At 38.5% G+C, this 22,226-nt stretch overlaps 1 protein-coding gene across 1 annotated transcript in view; it reads right to left on the reverse strand.

Moving 5' to 3' along the window:
* NAALADL2 (N-acetylated alpha-linked acidic dipeptidase like 2) overlaps nt 1–13,689 on the reverse strand; it is a 400,097-nt gene extending 386,408 nt beyond the window's left edge. Inside the window, exon 1 of the mRNA XM_076341349.1 lies at nt 13,535–13,689. Coding sequence (XP_076197464.1) covers nt 13,535–13,577 — 43 coding nt within the window. The 5' untranslated portion in view covers nt 13,578–13,689. The remainder of the gene's footprint in view (nt 1–13,534) is intronic.
* Nucleotides 13,690–22,226: the final 8,537 nt, after the last annotated feature.

Below are 22,226 nucleotides of genomic sequence, written 5' to 3' on the forward strand. Positions count from 1 at the left end.
CAACAGAAAGCCCATTTTATTTTTTTCTTAAATCACTTTAGAAATATGAAGGTGATTTTTCTTTCCTGCAACTTTTAGCTTTGCTGTAATTGCAATAAAAGGTTCAATCCAGTTCAAATAGCTGCAGCTGACACCAAACCAGGGTGGGAAGAACAATCCAAATTTCTTAAACTCTTAAAAGCTGACTTTACAAACAGACAAAAGCCAGGTTTTATTGGACCTTATCTCCATTTATTGGAAGCACAGCAGTAACCCTACATGCTGCAGAAGTAGGACACAGGTATTAAATTCAGTAAAATGTTTTCTTTTGGCCTGCTTTAAAGACAAAGCAATAAACAGAAATAAAGCTACAACAGACTCTCCTCATTACATAAATAAAATAAACCGAAGAACACAATACCCTAAGGCTACGTACATTTTGACACTAAGACTCCTTTTGTTTTTAGAATCAGTTTGCGTTTTTCTCTTGCTTCTGGGTAGATCTAAAGAAGAAAACCAACCTCTTCCGCCTTCATAGAATCTGTTCAGGAAAGGTTTCTCAACTAAGCTAGATGACTGGAGAAATAATACGATTATCGCCTGTGAATGTATCGCTAACTCCCTAGGTTAGGAGTACAATCACATATTGAAAAGGCAAGAAACCTAATCTAACTTTTTTAAAGCTCAGTAATAAGCTAAGTGTGTAAACAATTGTGAACTTTAACCACTGCCCTCTGTGTGTAACCACAGAACACGTACAAGTTATTGTACAACCTTCCCTCACTGCTCTACCCATTTGTCTCCGTCATGCTCTGTGGGAAAGGCAGAATTTAACGAAATAAAATTACATATCCAAGGTAGGCAGACAATGCACTTTGCATGCTATTGATTTATGAAAAATGTCTGTAGGCAAAACAAGATCACTGTATTGTGTGTGTGTATACACCCACCCACGCAAAACACAGCTTCCAAGTATGATGATTTACAGATGTGCAACCTGTAATCTCTAATCTTCAGATGAAGAATGCAATACTAAGAAAGATTTGTTTATAGACCCTTGTGATGTTCCTCAAGGATTTGAAGAGCCACCTTCAGCAGAGCCAGAGTCAGGAAACAACAAGTACTGACCTCTAAGACATCCATGCCAACAATGAAGGATATCGTTTACCTTTAAAAATACAAAAGGCAGTAATATCAGAATAAGCAAAAAAAACCCACTACATTTATAAACCCAATCTCGATTTTCACATTTAAGAAAGACTGTACTTTGGATAATATTTGACTAATGTAAATCTGGGGCTAGATTTTTTCGAAGATGTTTGACATCTTAAAATACTTAGCATTTCTATTAGTCAACCAAAAATCAAATCATTGTGCCAGATAAATTTCTATTTTCAACTATTTTAAAAAAATAAAAGAGTACTTTTCTGTAGCAAATAGACTTTTGCATTATGAAATGCACTGGAAATGTCATAAAGCAGATTAAAAAACAACACTGAAGTAAAATATAGAGTACCCTTCGCTTCTAGATCACCTCTGGAAAGTGCTTAGAGATATTCAGTCTGACATAGAGCTTTACAGCACAAGAAAAAAAAAGGAAAAGTGTTCACCTAACTGCTGTGCACAGGGCACTGAAGTAACTAATCCCTCTTTCACCCAGAAACCTGTCCTGAATCTTCTGCATGACATAGGAAGGAGGTAACATAAATAATTACATCAAGATGTGAATTTAAACCTGGTTTATAACACCGTTACTAGTACAGTGCCTACAGCATTTTGGATGGACAGCCAATTAGGTCTTTGAAAAGTCTGTCTTGAAACAAGAAACATCCTCAGGAAGGTGGAAACTCGCTCCCTGATTTTAGGTTCCCATCAGTGCAAAAGAAGCTGGCTGGTGCCACCAGCCTTCGTAACTGACCGTGACTGCAGCAGAAGTGGTTTCTGAACAAATTATCGCATTCTTCATTTTGTTAGCTTTCTCTCCCAACCTTTCAGTTCCCATCCTTCATGGTAAGAGTTTTACTCTTCCTCTTGATTTTTTAATAGCTCAGCACGCTTTAACCTCACATCTTAGGAACACTTCCTTTTGTATAGAAGACTTTGTTTTTTTCCATTTCATTTGAACACTCTCTTCTACTGTTAGAAATGAGCCAATTTAAACCACAAAGGTACTTGTAAGTAGTCCTTGCCGCTATTGTATTTACCTTCCCTAAGATAAAGGCACTTGAGAATTATTGACAGATTTTAACCCCACAAAGCCTGCAGAGCTCAGGCAGCTATTATCTGCCTATCTCAAATGACAGTCTAAGGTAAAAAGTGAAGCAGGCTTTGAGTCTTCAGAGTACAACTCGGCACCTAGCTTTAACAGGTGAAAGCTACCACTTTCTTCTTTCTCTTTCTACCAAAAAGGAGCCTATATCCCTACATGTAGACATCAGGAAATTTAGTGGCAGTCATCTATTGTTAGAGCAGATACCATGTTACAGCAAACAAATTCCCTCCAAAGAAAAAGCCAATTTAATGCAAGTCTTACATAACCAATTTGTTAAGAAGAAACAAACAACAAAAAAAGCAGAAGTTAATTGCATTTTAATATAAAATCTTTACAGCTTTTGCAGATGATTAGGTTATTTCACAGTTTATTATAAAACATTTTCTGTTATCATTAATTGAAAGTTAATAGTTTTCTGGTGTGGTGGCTTGAGTGTAGTAACTGCAGTGACACACCAACATGAATTTTAAGTTGCTACATATGGCTCAGTACAAATCTGACCTGCTAGCCAGAAACAATGTATACAAAAATTAGAGCTTATATTTTTCAAGGTATTGAGCTTCCCTTTGTCACCAAAATAAATGGTTCAACACAGAGGTGGCAGAACTTCTCTGGAGTTCAAGACCCAAATTAAATGGCTAAAGGATAACTGCATTGGAGTGAAAAATCAAGGCAGGTCTGGGTTCTCAAACTGCTGGAAGTTTTTAAGAGAGAAAACTGAGCATTTCCACTTTTTTTTTTTTCCCCCCTGTGAAAGATGCATACCTTTCACACATTTGATTTTTTTCAAAAAATGGTAGCAGACAAAAAAATGTTATTCAAGTAGTACTAGGGTTCTTCAGAGCAGACAAAATTGGGGAAGATCAAGGGGGGTTACTTTTACAAAGACAGCTCTGCAGTCAGACAGAGACACCACCTTAGTCCTGCTGCGTAAGAATGCAGATGCATGTTGGATTTAAACATTTAGTCTAATATGAAAATATTTAAAGTCAGAACTTGCTATAGAAAGCCTTCAGAAACCACATCATTGCTCCATGTCCTTGAAACGGCCACAGCTGTCTTCCTCACTGAGGTTCATCACAACAAAACACTCGACACTCACATGACACATTCTGTCTCTGTGTGTTCTTAATAGGCTTCCGTTTACCTGCTGGAGTGCAACCTGTCAGTTTGGCCACCTCAAATGCCTGCAAGCCTCAGTGATATTCTTTCTACCCCTTTTGTTCAAGGCTAGGAAGAGTAAAGTCAGCCAGAAGGGTTCAAGCATCAATACACCACTGGCAGATATTATTACGAGGGAGCAATTTCCTGCCAAAGAGTTGGCAACAGCTACTACAAGCTGCCTCTCTGAAGTCATCTTTGTCCTAGTTTGCTTAGTTTACTTATTGAATAAGAGGTCACAGCATCACTGTAATGTGCACAAAGTTTGAGAAACTTCAGATGCTGTTTGGTATCAGTGCTCACCACAGGGTGCATGAAGATAAAAAAATGAGAATCTAAGTAAAACTAACAAGCAGAAAGGGTGTATCCACCCCTTGCTGAAATAGGGAGAAAAGTACAATATTTCTCAAGGGTGTTCTGGGAGTTTCCTTTACAGATCAGCCTACACACATGCTATAGCTTTACAAACATCCTTCCTTTTAATATAGATGCATCGACATAGTATTTGGCACTAAGATTAAGTTCACTATATCTTTATACTGAGCCAACTAAAATAGCACTAATTTGGCACAATTCTCAGGACCACACAAACTACCTCCTTGCTTTACACGATGTAGACATCTGGAGAGAAAGCAATCACTTTTTGGTCCCACAGGCACCTACTCAGGAGTCTGAGAGTCTCCATCACTCTTTGCCATCGTGGCGAGTTGCCCTCGATCGTCCTTCCAAGGGCCGGTTCTTTGGAGCTCTAACCCATTTTTCTCTATGTAGCTCCAGTTCTCCTGGATAGGAAAGACTATCTTCCTCCATTTACCTCCAAAGAAGGGCACCAAGCAGTGTGTCCTCAAAGGCCATTGTGGATGGGGGAAACGGAAGGAAGCTGTATCCTACCCTGCCTACAAGGATCCTTGTACTGAAATTTTACTGAGAGTATAGCCTGTATTTCCAGTCACCTAAAATGACTATTTTCAGGGATCACCTCAGTTCTTCCTCTTCTTTCACCTACAGTCAAACCTCATGAACCATAAGCAGACATGCCATGAAACGACACATTTGGCTCTAGGGCTTATTATGATTAGAAAGGTAGTCTGCATTTCTAATTATTGTTACACTCATTACATGCTATTCCGAAACTCAAACATGTTAAAATGCTCTTCCTCCTACTCTGTGACATCTGAGTAAGAGCTCACTGTGCTGAAGAACAATGCTACCTTTGCCACTGATTTCATATCAGATCAGAATTTCAATTTTACTATTTTAAGCCAGACTTAAAAGTTTTACACTAACACCCATCATCTAAAAGCCTACGCTTAAGGCAAAAAGTACAGAAATAAGGTTCTAGCTTTTGTCTCATCTGGGCTCGGAATTGTAATTTTTCTACAACAGAGAAAAGTCAATTGAATTGCAATTTTAAATGTACCTCTAAGACAAGAAACACACTGTATACATTATAGCATCCCATGGTGAGAAAGGGTCTTTGATAGAATTAGAATTTGCTTTCTTGCATCTCAAATGCAAATTTCTCTGGAGATAGCTCAAAAAATCTGGTAAGAAACAAAAAATCTTCAGCAATAAAATATTTTTAGTACATAAACAAACCAAAATATTCTCATTTGCATATGGTTCATCTTCATCTCCTCTGACATTTTTTATTTTTATCCTATATGACAATGCTATTCACAAACTAAATAACCAAAAAAAGCGGGCAATATTTCTGATGCCAGATGCTGAAGATCAATAGCTATTTCGCAAAGTTTATGGCATAATTAAAATTTGTAACAGGAATAATTCTCTTTTCAACCCCTCAGGCTAAGCCTAGAATTACTGACTAAGTCAAAGTTATGTAGTGTAGCATTTTTTATTATGTTGATGGATAATATAAAGGATTTTATGTTTTTTACATGTAATCTGGTAAGTATAGAAACAGTAAATAGGAAAAATTCTCTATATCAGCAAAGTAACAGTTATAAACATTTTATCGTTTAGGCATGTGGAGGACATGGGTTTATATAATTATCTGTTAGTTAACCATCAGCTACACTACAGTTTACAGGTGGATAGCCAGAATGCCCATGAATTAACAGAGAACTGAATTTACATACAGTCCCTTAGAGCTTGACTGCCACAAAGCCTTTGTTACAGCGAGGCAGCATCCCAGGGATGGCGTGCAAGGCACCAGAGTCATCAACACTGCCAGAAGCTGGAGTAACATGGTATCTGTAATTTAATTTACTAGAATATTGGAATGGTTTTATATTTATAACCCCAATAGTCCACCTATGCTTTCTTCCACGCAAGGCATACTGAGACTTGAAGAGAGAAAGGAAAGCAAACTAAAAGAGAGCGCAGTTGATGGAGGACATCTATGCAACACCTCTATGGAGAGAGAGAGAAACCGATTCTGCTGCACAACCAACATTGCCATGATTTGAGTTTACTGTAACTCTCAGACTTTCAGATCAAATATACTCAGTTTAGAAGTGAAAAGATGTATATTTGTTTCCGGTCAGCCCTAAAAACTCAGCCGTGGGCAGCAGAAGTCTAACTGGATTATTTCTTGCTCATATGTCTCAATCAATGCTAATAACAACACAGGCCAAATTAAACCCTCTGATACCAGTGCAACCCTATTACTTTCATCACGTTTTCACAAATGAAAGTAGAAAGTTGGTAAACATTTCTGCTGATGAAGCACAAGAACAAATACAGTCTGACTCAGCCCCTCTTTGCAGAGCTAGCAGAAATAAAATGTGGTAAACTTAATTGTGTTATGAAGGCACATAAAATTTGAGCTTACACAGACAGCAGAAATGTCACTTTCATACAAGCACTATTTGAAGAAAAAGATGAATATATATACAAATTGACAAAGCCAGCTATTATGAAACTATACCTAGCACTATAGATTCACAGTAACATTCAGGCTAAAAACCTCAGCTCTGCTTTCTATAACAGTTTCCACTGAGATGGATTTAGTTAACTTTAGGTTATGCTTTTTATTCTCCTGAATGTTAAGAAAGGCTTCAGTATATGACCAAAATATAACCAGAAACATGAAATGGGAAAAAGGCAGAAGCAGCTGCAGCACCACTTTGCAAGAGTAGACCCATAGTGCCAATGCAGACCCAAAGGCACCCCGTGGCTCTGCACCAGCTGAAATACCATCCTGAGGTAAACATGACAGTGGAGAAGACAGCAGACTCAAAAATCATAAATTAAAAATTTGAGTGAAAAGCTCCAGCACTACCACACAGAACGTGCAATTGGTCTGCACCTCTGAAACGCACACGCTTTCTTGAGAGGGAAGAACATGACAAGTCTCCTTGAAGCTAACCATTGGTTTCCAGTGGTTTCTAGCTACTTTCCTGATGTAGATCAAGTAAATCTTTCTTGCTTCTCTAACTGCTGACTAAATGCAAAAGGAACAGTTTTACAGTTTTTGTTCCCAGTTCTATATATTCCACAACCATGAGATTCCTAAAAATTGGCCCAACTATGATATAGACATTAAATACAGCTGAACTGCATCCTTACAGAGTTTTTTTTTCTCTGAAATAATGAGAGCTAGAAAATACCATAACAGGTAATGAAATCATAGTATTTCTGACAAACATGCGCTCTTCTTTAGCAAACCAGGCAGCATTTTCTTCTGTAAGTGTGGACATTTCCACATTTCCTCAGGGTTGCACAGCTTTCTGTGTAATTAAAAGTTAATCTTAGGATATGAAGATCTGAAGTCACTGAAAAGTAATTAAACTTGTTTGCTCCCTCTCCTCTACACCTAAGACATATCTTCAACTACATTTACTGTTGCATAAAACAACTGATCTCTGATAAAATCTTTTGGAAAAATATGCTTCCAGAAGAATATCCAAAACACTGAAATTTGCCCAAACATTTGCAAGTTAATCTGACAGAGATAGCACAACTACAGAAGCCATGTTTCCTTTGTAATTAAGGCTAAAATAGTCAAGTCCCCCCCAACTTTTGTACACGTGCTAAATTTTAACTACTTGTCATGACTGTGGAAGCTTGCAATAACTATTGAAACCTGTATGACAAAAGCAACATCACTACGAGAGTGCACAAGTCTTTACACAGTGCACTTCACCTCTTTTCAAGGCACGTGCACATGACGTGACATAAAACACTTTCTGTGCCTATCATGTTTTGTTTGAATGCCTTCACAGTGTGCTCTTATTACTTTCATAGTAGTTTCTGAAGGGTAAATTCAAGCGGTATGCCTTCTCCCTCAAACAGCCTGCTCGGCCTTACGATTAGAAACATGTGAGACAGAAAATTACTGAAACGCTCATTAAAATTTCCTTCTGCTAATATAGAGTTGTTCATACACCTTGGGATGTATGATATATGCATATATATTATATTTATGATACATAACAACATATATATTATGACAATCTGGAAATGCATATAGTCACCCTGAACGACTAAGAATAGCAGGAGAACTAAGAAAACCAAGTCTCCAGATTTGGAACAAATCTACAATGACCTGTTTCAAATTTTTCAAAATTCACTACATACTACATGGGAGATTGTTATTGCGCAGGTATTGTACCAGTACTCTTTTTATTTAGCCTAGGTGTCCTAAGTAACTGATATTTCTCCTATTGGCTTGAATCCAACTTAAATAACAATGACAATGGTATAGAAAAAACAACCCAAGAGCAAAAAATATCCACACATTATCACTGAAAAGTAGAAATACTTCCAGTAAAGTCTACTTTATCCTACTTTTTCATCATTACTTACAACGTAACATTACTACATTACAGTCAGGCAATGTTCATAAACCTAATGGAATATTAAGAATACCATAAGTATGAAGGGACTAATTAAGAGACCAGGCCTTGGGGGGGGGGGGGGGGACGGACGACGACAGACGACACCACACACAACAATATACTTAGAAAAATATCTAAATACCTTGATCATGATGATATTGCAATCAAGAAAACCACCTTTTTATAAAGGCTGTTTAGAAACAACCTCTTTACAAAGCACATCTCAACAATTCACTACAAGACAGAATGCTGTTTAGGATACTGTCCCAGGATTATACCACCTCATTTGTGGTGGAGATCAGCAGAGATGCTGTTTTTCAAGCAAAGGAAAAAGACAAATAAACCCCCTCTCCACCACCACCTTTTCCACCAGGACTATGGAATGCAATCCCTGTATAGAGGTGGAAAAAATTCCAGTCACTTCCAGTACTTGAAGGAGGAGGAAAAAGAGACCTTGTCAGGACCTGCTACGAATGCAGAGCACTCTTTGGATTATGAACTAGTGTCATATCTGCATAAGAAGTTTATATAAACCTTGGTTTCTTTTGCCTGAACTGCTAAAACCATTTTGATATCACCTCTGCGTCAGCCTCAGTTCTTTACTTTTCTCCAGTAAGTGACATACTTTCAGAGAAAAGAGGTATGGGAGCAGCCAAAATAAATACGCTTACCACACACACTGAAGAATGATATATCGCGGGGAAAAACCAACAACTTCCCCTGGATCACTTCCCTGAGTGGCAATCAATGAATCTGACAGACCCTACTGCTGACAAGAGCTTATTTCTACATTTGGTAGAATTTCAAAGTTTAAAGTAGCTTTATGATCAAGATTATGAGGAAAAGTTTTCGGACACTTTGCAAACATCATCCTTTTACTATACATCTACTACATTTTCAATTTCAGTTCTATTTATTGGAACAAGATGTTGCTATCTTGTTTCATTTTCAGGCATATATATTAGGATGCAATCATCTGCAACATACCTCTAAGAACTGGAAAGGATTATAACAGCAAAACAACAATAATACGAAGCAGATTGGGAGCTGGAAGTCTTAGGTCTGATGATATCCAGTTCTGCAGTGGATTCTCACCACTGGAGAGAGATTCACTGTTATCATGCTTCAATTTATGCAGTTTCCTCAGTTTTAATATGCTTATGTTAGTGAGGATATTTCTGTAGAACTGAAATCCCAAACCCTGATTATGAGCACATATAAACTGGAAAAATCAAAACTAAAAAAAAATAGCATACCTGTGATAAAAGAAGCACCTAGAAAATGTTGGAATGATTTAAGCTGAAGTCAAAAAGAGTGCTCTGTGCTGATACAGCTGCTGATGGCTCTGCGGGACTATTTGAATCTCGTATTTTTCACAGCACCAGGATAGTGATCAGAACATACTTCTCTAGCTCTCTAGATTCACCACTTTGAAATGAAAGTCAAAAATCTACAGGAGGCAGCAATAAAATGAATTATTTTAAATTACCCATTGTTACTGTACCAGTTGGTGAATAGAGCCAATCTGCGTAAGAAATGCTGTCACAGGAAACCCTCACTATTATCATTCAAAAAGAGCCAAGAAGGGACCCAATGATGTTCTGCTAATAATTGTCCAGAGAGCAAACAGGCACTCAATTCTGAGGACTGAAGTCATCTAATGCAAAGAGGGAAGGAAGCATTTTTACAACGGACCTTCAGAGTTACCACTTTTTGTTAGAGAACCCCAGTTAATAACTGCAGCTGATTACAGCATTCATTGGCATTATTCAGAGTCCTGCTCAAAAACACAAACCTGAAAGACCGTTCTTCATATAGCTTAGGAAGCAGGGTAGACCTGGTGGCCAAGAAGCCCTCTCATTAAGAAAGGGAAGCTTGAGACTGAAAAGACAACGTTCTGAAATTTGCTTTCTCGGACATTCCCTTTTTAATTCCCACTGCCCCATGCAAGGATGCCATGTTCTTGATGTAGGCTCTTGATATTTTCCTATCACCTTTTCAGCAAAAAGTAGTAGTTGCTTCTTTTAGACCTGGTCTGTAAATGTTTCATGAGACTACATACATATTGATCTAAAAATCAACATCAGAACACAAGAACAAACCCTAAGGAATACACACTTCAGAGCTGATCCAAAGCCCAGATTAATTACAGAAGGAATCTTGCTGGAAATTATTTAAAACAACATTACTGTTATTTAATCCTATGTTTATATTAAGGATAAATATATAACGAAACCATTTATAAAAATACTTTTGATACGCTAATAAACAGCACATAAGGGAGCCCTGAAAAAAACAAATTTTTCAGGATGGTATATTAGTAACACTCATATGACTCCTCTCATTCTTGCTTACTTACTGTGCCTCCCAAGAACTGAAAGAATAAGCTGCTTTAACTTGAACTTGCCAATTTAACTCTGTCCTCTGTGGGCCAGAGAGGCAAACATGTATTACACACACTTAGCAAGCAAGCAAAACTACCATGATCATTTAGCAACACAATACAGTGTAAAATCAACTACAACTCATGTACAATATCATAAAATTAAAATTTACAGTAATTGCATCTTGTGGGGCTAATATTGTCATACTCTCCAGTAAACAGTACTTAATTCACAGGAAGATTGAAAACAACAACTCATGTGAGGGAATGGATCTTGATTCTGAAAGAAAAAAGAAACACCACCACCACCACACCACCACCACCACCAAAAAAACAAACCACAAAAATACAAGATATTCTCAGTTAGTTGCAGTGCATTTTTGAAGGGCTTTCAGTGTGCTCTCTTGAACGAGGAATCAATTTATGACTGGCAGTCAAAGCTCTATTGTTCTGGGCTTTGCTCTTTTCAGTTGTCACACCCAGGCTGCAAGCCTCCATAGAAATGGAGGTCTGAAGCATTTACAGAAGTAGCAGAGTAACAATGGAACCAAACCAAGAGCTAATTTATTCTCTGAGCTTACTGTACGTGGTGCAAAACAAAACTGCTGTGACAGCAGAGTGACCTTATATTTGCTGATTGACCAGATGGTGAGAATTAGTGACTTATGTAAGCCCCGAGCCTTCTTCACCATCTGACAGCTGTTTGGTGAAATCAAATAAAGGTCTCTGCGTAGTCTTTAGTGCACAAACCTAATCACAAGACCATTATGTTGTGCCCTTAGAAGAAAATGCTGCAGGGAAAGGCAAGGAGTGAAGAGGACTGAAACCCTTGGATCCTCAAAAAGGGTTTTTCCACAGCAGAACTGAGACACATGGGTATAGCACAACAAGTAGGTTTCTGCACCTGCTGCCCAGGCTGTATCTCTTTTGCTAATGAATAAGTGAAGCCAGCCTCCAGGGCTGTCAATCTGGCACCTTTAGTAATTCATACAAGCACGAAGTTCTCTAAAAATAAATAACGTGAAAAGAAATGCAAGTTGTCTCACTAGCAGTGGTTTTGACAGGTATCTTGAGTAATGTTAATTTTTCCACCTTTTTTTCCTTAAAAAATACCAGTTGAATCACCAATTATTTTGGAAATTTCTAAAAACAAGCACACATAGAAATAAAACAGTATATCAGATTGATGGCAACTGAAAAAAATTTATTATACTGGGGGGGGTGTGTGTTTGCATGTGTGTACACACAGAACATTTTTGTTTTAAAAAACAGTATTACTGTGTAGCCCTAATTCTTGTCCCATTTCCACTAAAGCAAACCAAGAGGAAATGACTCTCATTTGACTACGCTCACTTACACTAATGGAGAAAAGGCACAAATTAAGCCAGAATCACAATCATGGTTCCCAAAATACTTGTATAAAATACAGGGGGCCTGAAAATATTTTACATCAGTTTTATCAGTATGATTTTATTAGCAGCAGTAAAATAGCTCCTCACTTACAGCATGAAAACTAAGATCAGACTTAGGCTGGATATATTTTTGAACAGCATACCCCTGTAACCTCGTCAGATCCTGAATGAAGAAAGAGAAGACAGAAACAATACCAGTTCTCTCATTACCATGCCAGAAATGGTGTTTAGACCTCTACACTACTGAACATTACTGTTGCTTTTTTCAAAATTAACATCTGGATCAAAATTGAATTTGATACTGTATTTTTTCTGTGTAGTATGTACATACTTATTAACACACAGAAAGAAAAAAAAAGGCAGTGGAATAGAAGTTCTCCATGAACAAAATCTGCTCTGGCATTAACATAGGTCTGAGACACATATTTGAATCCCAGTATAACATGCTTGCGTGTACATAAAGAATAACTTCAAGGGAAAAACAGTAACACAGCTTCTCACTGACTATAAAGTTACCATTTCAGCTCTCAGAAAACCATTTGCAAATTTTACAATAGCTTGAGGATTCTTGCAAAACCCAAAATAGATACAAAGCTTTATCCCTTGATGGTATGCAAAGTACGAGACAGATGCCAGGAAGAAACTGGTAAAGTCAAGCAAAAGAAAAGCACGGGTTGAATGTCAGGGGAAAAAAAACCACTGAATGCTAAGAAGAAAATAATGGAATAAATCCTTAGGAAGATAATATTTCGTGGGACGTTAAAATTTTCTGTTGGAAGAAAAAAGGGCTACTGGGAAAACATTCTTTCTCAAAGCAAAAACTTGACATTAATGTTGCAAAAGAAGGAGTAAGCAAGATTTATGAACTGTTGTGTTCAGGCTGCTACTGAAAATTTAAAACACCTAGGACAGAATACTCTATTCTTACAGTTAGTCACACAAGTGCTTACAAGGGCTCTTTTGCATGCATGTGTTGGTGTTACCTTAGCACAGCCCACAGAAGGGGGGGGGGGGGGGGAGGGGGGGAAGACAACCACCTGGAGTGAGCCAAGAATGCAAATTGAAAAGAATATGCCTCATTTTATGCATCTGCCATGCCCTGCTCACATGCAACAGGTACTCAATTTGTGCAAAACAGTTGTGCAAAGCATTTCCTAGCCAAAAAATATTTGCAGCAGACTGAACTACGTTACAGAATAACCTCAACTTCCACAGATCACCTTAAGTTTAAAGCAATCTTTGTTGACAATACAGTGCCAAATGCTTACATGATCTTATCAGACCTTCCCTTACCCTCCTAAATTCATGCAGTGTTTTTTTAAAAACAATGTATTGCAGAGATGAGGGATGTGGATTTCCTCCTTTCCCCAAAACACGCACGCACATGCTAAAACACGTCCCCTCATGTGGACACGCAGCACATGCTGCAACAGCCGACAGCAAAACAGGCTCCCACATGCAGAGACTAACAATGCCCCAAACTTCCAAACAGCACAGCATTTTGCAGGTTGCATGTGCTTACCTTGTTGGGACGGACTCGGTACACTAGACTCATTCTCTCCCATTTCTACAAAATGATAAACTCTCCTGTAAGGATCCAAGCCGTTTTATCAAGTTGACTCTGTTGTGTTGCTGTGCAAGTTTTGACCTCCTGACTTTCAACTGTAGCACGGTAACCATATACCTGACTTTCTTCTGTGAATAATTAGTATCCTGCTTCCTAAGCTACCTGGGCTTGCCTGACTTGTTTCTCTATAAACTGACATCATATCCTTTGATCTCCTTTGATTAACATGTGCTTCAGGCAAGGCTGCTTTGTCTCCTCTTGGACTCTCCCGCTCCTTTGTTCCCCTCCCTTTCCTCTCACTTTCACGCAGACAGCAATCTGAAGAGTATTTCTCTTTCGCGGCAGGTGTTTTAATCAAAATGCTGACAGAAAGTTTGCAACTGATTTTAAAGATCCTCTGAATTTGCATTTCATAGGAAAACTAAATTATAACTATCAAGCCAGTCTCTGTGGGATGGGAACTTCGCAGCCACAGCTCTCCACCATGGAGAACGATGATCACTGCAGATGCAGTGACCCTTGGCAAAATCTTTGCAAAGAACCCAAAACCTAAAAATCCAAAACTACCCTTCCCCTGTCTTTCCAGATTACCTCCAAGGAAAATGCTTTACTTGAACACTGTAAATCTGAGATTGTTTTGACTGTGTAACAGAAAGGGCTTATAAGGAAAACAAAAGGTTATTTTGCTTCTCTTCCCCTCCTTCTCCAGCACAAGGACACAAACTTTTAAGATAATCTTCTCCAGCCAGACTTCACATTGAGTTCCAAGAAAATATTTGCTCTTTTCTGCTGTGGAAGTCAAATAACAGGTGTCTGATACATTTGTGATCAATTTGTTGAACAAGTATACCTGTCTCTCTGCCTGCAAAGTTAGTTTCATTTTAACATTTACATTTGCAACTGCCAATGGCAAAAATCGAAGAGAAGCCACAGCACTATTTTAAAGGAACAAACAATGACAAGCTAAAAGAGCTAAGTAGCTCTCACAATGTTAACCTCCATCTGCATTACACTCAAAATGGTCTAATCAATAGCGTTAGAAATTTTTTTAATCCAGTAGAAAATAAGTCTATTTTGAAAACTGAACTGTACTGTCTTTTTCTTCCCTTTTTTAAAGTACTGAAATAATTATTTATTAGAACAGAAACACAGAGGGAAAAAAAATTGAAGATAGTTTTTCAAGGTAATTCAGGCTAGGTAAAGTGTGCCCTTAAAGTAGAAGTTCTGAAACAAACTATGCTAATTCAAACAAGAGTCTTATTTAGGAATAAGAATATCCTCACAGATAGTAACACTCCTCAAGCTAATCATTACATAGGCAGAAGTAAAAAAATACTTAGGTCCTTCAGTGATTCAGCATCAACTTCTTCTGCACACACTAAGCACCTTCCTCATCCACACACACAACTAGCTTTTAGCCGTGCTTAAACATCTGAGTTTTGCTAGAGAAGGTAAATTAGACATTCCAAACCTGAATCATCTGAACAGTGAATTCCAAAAGAATGTCTCACTTGGTTCACAAAAATGAAAGAGTTTACAAGAAAAAGCTCATTCTTTATTCTTGCCTGATTATCAAATTAGTCAGGTTAAATCGACCATTCCACAGTAGAAAAGGCTCTTTACCAAGAAAGCAAAGAGAAAAGCAAAGTGAGCTTATGTTTGAAAAATAAGCCTTGCATTTTATTTCTGTTAGTTTAGCTGAACTTTTGCTAGGTTTTTTCTCCCATAAACCTCAATCTCAGCTCATGGCCCAAAATTTGCAGTCAGTGGTTCCTACATTTCACCAGGCTCATCCCTCCTAGAATCCCAATTTACTGCCAATGAACTGAAGCTGCCCTTGGCCAGTTCAGTCAGTGCAGGAGGTGAGACTCCACATGACACCTGGGGAATCTCCCCAACTGCACAGCAGACACACAGCAACTTCCAGTTCCAATGCTGAACATCATCTTGAATTAATTTACTAAGTTTCCACTTGAAAGTATAAGTTGAAACATTCGACTGAAACATCCATTTAGTGGACAGAGGTCTTTTTCAGCTCAGTTCTAATGCAGCTTCCTCTACTTAAGGACAGAGACTAAATTATTTTATTTGTGCAGAGAAATGCATAAATAAGAACTTTGCTGGCTTTGTGATTACTTCAAGAGTGACAAAGCAGCCTTTCCTGAAAGTATCCAGTAGTACAGTTAATGAAATGAGCATGCAAGAGTGGATATTGAGACTTTAATAAAAGGTCTGACTATGTCTATTCCTGCTTTTCAAACAGGTGCCTAATACGAATAGAGATCTGCATGATCTTCCTGAAGCTCAAAGCTGACACAATGCACCTAAGACAGGAGAAGAAAAAAAATATTTGGGCACTGATCTTTCTTTATCTCAGCTCTCAAACAAGTCCACTATGGCAAATGCACCATTTACTATTACTTTGATTTGGGAACCGATACCTAGGTTGTATGTATCCCCTCCTGGGGACAGCAGAGGAGCCCGTACAGAAACTCTTCCCTGACCATCGAACTTGGGGAAGTCAAAGATTTAGTGCTGAGTTTCTCTATTCAAACAACCTTGAGTTGCTCTATATTTAAAAGACATAATTAAGAAAAACAAGTTAATTTATCAATGAAGTTCTACAGTGCAAAGCAAAATATATTTGGTAATTAACTGATGAGACAGAAACATCTAAAGCATTTCTGCCCTGTCCAAACACAAGCATTCCACCTCTTGAAACACAGAAATCTTTAAATACCCTACGTTATTACAACTTCTAAACATGGGAGAAATTATAATGATTATTTTTTACCTTCAATACTGTATTCTGTGAGGTTCTCCCCCATAAAAAGAGAGCTACTAATTCCAAAGAAAACAGAAGTCTAACACAACAAAAATAACTATTCTTCTTAGCTACTGAATACCAACACTTTCCTTGAAGAGTAAGATTCCAGTTTTAGGCTTTTAGCACCTACAGAAGTATTCTGTAGTTTAAGTTCTAGCATTTTATCACATCACCTTCTGTTAACTCTTAAATAATTTTACGAATTCAAGAGATCTGATAGTACTGAAAATACTTCTTCCTTTGAAATGAAGCCTACAAGTGGGAATACCGCAAAAAGGACAAACTCAAGATTTTTCACACTCCCTCTTCCAACAATGACTGATGGTGAGAAATGGCTAGCTTGGTTTTATGTTCTCCTAAAACTGTTTGTCATGCTCACTTGCGTGCAATGATTTAAATGGAGTGCTTTCCAAAGGAGGAACTCTTAATTCATTCACTCTCTCTAGAAAGACCCAAAAGTGAAAATGCAGCATTTTTGTTCTGCTCCCAGAAGACAAGAGAAGGTTATTCTGTATATTTACAGTACAGCAACTACAATGTTTCTTGATTCTAAGGAGTGCATTTGACAGACAATGAATGGAAATATAATTCAATGATGATGACAGTGATCAGGGCTGCAAGAGAAAAAAAGCTAGATCTTACACTGTGCATCGAGCCATGCCAAACAGATCGCTGCATCATACTGCAAATGTCATGGAGGACTACAAGCCTAAGTTCAATGCCATTAGAAACAGAGTGCTCTCCACCAACAGTGATAAGACTTGCCAGAGGGTATGAATATTACCACAAGCTTTCTAGGATAGCCCAGCAAACCTAGAGAGAGGCCCTCACAACTGAAAGTCTTCAGAAAAGCAAAGGTTTCCTGTAAGCGCTGGCCAAATTGCTTTCAAGACTCCCATCTCTACTCAAGAATCTAGATATTTTGTAGCATTAATGCAAAAAAGTATTATCAACAGCTAACAGTTGCTGTCATTCTTTATTGGTAATGTGTTTCAAACTCCCAGGCATATTATGCTACATATTCTACAAATGTAATAGAAAGACATGTCAGGGTTTTTTTCCCTAAAGAATATAGTTTCAATATTTCAAAAACGTGAATAATGAAGTACACTTATTACATGTGAAATTGCACAAATAATACAAATCATATCTACAACTGAAATGTAAGCACTGGGAATATGCAAGGTTCTTTTACACAAATCGCTAGGATGACTCTGTGATCCAGTCTCTGTGAAAGCTTGCTAGTTGATAACAAAGTGTTTTAAAGTTTATCACAGGAGAGAAGCAGTCCACAGTTTCTTGTAGTGACTACCTGTCTGGCACCACAGACAGGTAGTTTTCACAGGAAAAAACAACAAATATTTCACCTTCAACGATGGCAGGAGTGCTAGGAGGAAAGGGACAGTGCCAATCCTGTCTCCCTCATAAAAACAGAAGGGCAGATACTGATGTTCATGTTTTTATATTGTTGGTGTTTTGGGGTTTTTTGTTGTTGGTGGTGATTTGTTTGGTTGTTTGTTTTTTTTTTTAAAGAGCAACATGTTTATTTTATTTTTCCATGGAAAATGGTACAGTAAAAGGAACAGCATTATTTGGTTAGCCTCCAAATTACAAGCGGTTGTTTAGCCTACAACGTCAATTAAAATTAAAATATTTTCTTCCACAACTAAAATGGATTAAATACAAAAGCAAGGATAACCAATCTCAAAAACCACAGTGAAACAGGTTTTCAGTGTTTATGCAAATGACACCCTAAGGAAAGAGCAACTGAGTGCCAGCAGGCAGAGACAGTGCACGGACAGAGCTGAGTCCAACTTACTGAAATGTAGAGTTCACATGAACCTGAAGTTAAATTTCTTTCCTTTCTCCAACAAGGAAGTCTGACTAGTGAGCAAAACCCAAGAAAGACTTACTCCATCATAGACGAGATTTTCATCCCACATTGCTCTGGCTTGTCTGAGTTTTATTTCCAAGTCTAATTGTTGCAAACAGTTTTTCACCAGTTACAAGGACGCTGTGGTATAAAACTTCATACAGATGCAAACATCACCACTTTGGAGCTTAATGGGAAACAAAGTATATTTGTTCTCATTTATTTCTAAGCACTAATTACAGCTCATTATAACTTTTTGTCAGAAAACTACTTGCCATCAGAAAAATATCACTTCATTGAAACAACTGTTTTTATGGTGAAAAGATCCAGTTTTAATGAGTCTTCCATTAAGAAACTTTCTTAGCTTCTTTTCAGTTGTTTATTGTTTCAGGGGTTTTTTTTGTTTGTTTGTTTTTGAAAAGAGACCAGAAAAGGCTCCAAAACACCACTCTAATGAGCAAAATACTGATTTTGGCAAAAAAGAACTAAGATTTAGGTCTTCCAGACCCAACAGAAGGTGTTTTACTCTTGGCCACTTTGCTGGAGGACTGTTGCACAGAGGAGCAGCCTAATTTTTCAAAAGTACATCCAGCAAAATTACTAACATCTAGCTCAAGCTCTCCCTGATCCCTTGCTGAGTGAAAAAATCATGTGCAAGGGAATTTATTAATATGCAGAAGAAAACAGGGTTCAAAACATCCATGGAGTTTTCATCAATTTTTGTTGTTTTGTTAATAATGCATACATTACTTTTTGCAATACCTGAATTACAGATAATTGTTATGTCTCTCCGAGACCTATCAGTCCTAACATGAGTGACAAATGTAACACAGTAGAGGGGATCTAAGACCACAGTTCAATTTCTGACCCTATTTGATAGCTTTATGATCATAAGAAAACAACTCACATTTCTCTCTCTCCACTCTCAAAGTCCTGATTTGGAAAGCTGAAACAAGAACACTTTGACAGCTTTCCCCAACAGAGGTGTTTTTTTCCCTCCACAGAAAACAGGTGCTTTGTCAAAATGTCGTTTCTGAAGTTTCTTTAAATATCTTTTTCTAATCAGTTCCTGCTCCTCAGTTTTCATTCATACAGCTTTAGCAACCAAACTCCAAAAAATGTTAGCAATCAAAATCAGCAATGGCCTCCTGATTCACTTCTAGTGTTTTTAGACTTCCTACTTAATGAAAATACAGATGAGTCTATAGAAAATAAATAACAACTCAAGCTGACTTCAGCAGCTGAAAGATGAGTGCACAGAAGCCAAAGCTACAGACACACTAGTACAAAGTCAGTTTGCAGAAGACTGAAAAAAGAATTAGCTTCTCCCTTTTCCTTCTGATTTGGTCTTTACGTATTTGTATTGGGTTTGCATGGCAAGGTTTTAGTAGTGGGGGGGTTACAGGGGTGGCTCCTGTGAGAAGCTGCTAGAAGCTTCCCCTATGTTGGATAGAGCCAGTGCCAAGCCGGCTCCAAGACAGACCCCACCGCTGGCCAAGGCCGAGCCAATCAGCGACAGGGGTAGCGCCTCTGTGATAACATATTTAAGAAGGGAAAAAAGTTGCTGCGTAACAGCAGTTGCAGCCAGAGAGATGAGTGAGAATGTGTGAGAGAAACAACTCTGCAGACACCAAGGTCAGTGAAGAAGGAGGGGGAGGAGGTGCTCCAGGTGCCGGAGCAGAGATTCCCCTCCAGCCCGTAGTAAAGACCATGGTGAGGCAGGCTGTCGCCCTGCAGCCCACGGACATTAACAGTGGAGCAGATATCCACCTGCAGCCCGTGGAGGACCCCACACTGGAGCAGGTGGATGCCCGAAGGAGGCTGTGAGCCCATGGGAAGCCTGCGCTAGAGCAGGCTCCTGGCAGAACCTGTGGAGAGAGGAGCCCACGCTGGACCAGGTTTGCTGGCAGGACTTGAGACCCCATGGGGGACCCACACTGGAGCAGTTTGTGAAGAACTGCCGCCCATGGGAAGGAATCACATTGGAGAAGTTTGTGGAGGACTGTCTCCCATGGGAGGGACCCCACACTGGAGCAGGGGAAGAGTGTGAGGAGTCCTCCCCCTGAGGAGGAAGGAGTGGCAGAGACAATGTGTGATGAACTGACCGCAACCCCCATTCCCCATCCCCCTGTGCCGCTGAAGGGGAGGAGGTAGAGTGCCAGAGAATTCAGGAGTAAATTTAAGCCCGGGAAGAAGGGAGGGGTGGGGGGAAGGTGTTTTTAAGATTTAGTTTTATTTCTCATTATCCTACTCTGATTTGATTGGTAATAAATTAAACTAATTTTCCCTGAGTTGAGTCTGTTTTGCCCGTGACAGTAACTGATGAGTGATCTCTCCCTGTCCTTATCTCGACCCACAAGCCTTTCATTATATTTTTTCTCTCCCCTGTCCAGTTGAGGAGGGGAGTGATAGAGTGGCTTGGTGGGCACCTGGCATGCAGCCAGGGTCAACCCACCACAGTATTCAGTACTAAACAAAAATCAAGTTATGCAAACAAGTATGAAGATCTGATGCATGGAAGATGATACTTTATAATCTGAACCCGCATATAATAGTAATGCAGCATATATAAGATCTAGTGTAAAGGGTAACAATTTCACTGCCCTTCAATCCACTTGATTATTTATAAAAGCAGTGGAATTAAATGAGTCCTTTTTAAACATGTTGTTTTACTTAAAAAAATGTCTGCACGATTTATTTCTGCCACCCCTACTTTTGATGAATCTTGTAGTTATAATTGAAAGCAAAGGATAAATTGAGTGACAAAAGTAAGCAGCTTAAAAAAAGGAGAGCAAAAGAGAGAGAGAATGAAAAATTAGAAAACTTTCTCTAACATTTGTTGGCAAGAGAGTTAATGCTATAAGTGCTAACTAATACGGAACTCCATCTTGCACAACTAAGAAGTAAATCTTACTACTCTAAGATCACATTAGGAAGCAGAGCCTAAAAACCTGATACAGGGAATCAAAAGCAGATCAGCTTTAAAAAAAATTTCACCATGTTATCCTTACTCTACCCTTTTAGAGAAAGCACTTCAAAACACTAAAATGGGTGGGTGACCTTGCCTTTAGATTTCGGCAAGATGAATACTCATCTCTAGTACGTCTAGCACAGCTGGGAAGACTTGTGGTTTAAGTAGGTCAGCTTGCATTCCAGCCACATATGTAAGCTTTTATAACAAATATACTGTATAAAATATAGTGATTTAATATGGAGATGGATTTTCAAGACAATGAAGACTTGGACTGTGAAGTATCTTCTAGCCCAGCAAATATAGAAGAGCCAGGAAGAATCTTATGTGTGAATCTTCAATCACTAAAGATTGTTCCAACAGAAGAGCTGTAAAATATATATACGTATATATAAAGATGTATATTCACACATATGTATATCTTATAGAGAAGCAAAACTATGCTACCACATTACCTCACTTTGTGGGACTGGCACATACAGCAAGACAGCCATTTCATGAAATGCCATGAGTTGCAATACATACATCCCACTGAGTGCTACAAGCTGGCAAACAGTTCCCTCCTGAATTAAGCAAAGCAAGAAAATTCAGCTTTGTCATATCATTGAGGCTAAACAGTGAGTCTCTGCATCCGAAGTCTGACAAATGCTTTTGTTACACACACACCCATTGACAAATCAGGAGGCATACTGACAAAAAGTTGTCACTTAAATGATACTCCTACACCCATTTATTGCTTTTATAGCCAGTAGACTTGCTGTCTCCTTGTGCCAGATGTGATCATCTTCTGAAGCTATGATAAGCCGATTCAGTTCACTAATCCCACAGTTTCGCCAGCACAAAGCTACCTACTCTCTTCCTATTATTTCTCAGTTTTCTGCTACTTGAAAAATGTTAATCAGCCTACAAAGGAGCACTGAAGATGGGAACAAGACAGCTTTTTTCAGTGCTAACAAGCTGTTAGGTGAGCTCACCC

This window comes from Aptenodytes patagonicus, chromosome 6, assembly GCF_965638725.1.
Source record: "Aptenodytes patagonicus chromosome 6, bAptPat1.pri.cur, whole genome shotgun sequence".
Taxonomy (NCBI): domain Eukaryota; kingdom Metazoa; phylum Chordata; class Aves; order Sphenisciformes; family Spheniscidae; genus Aptenodytes; species Aptenodytes patagonicus.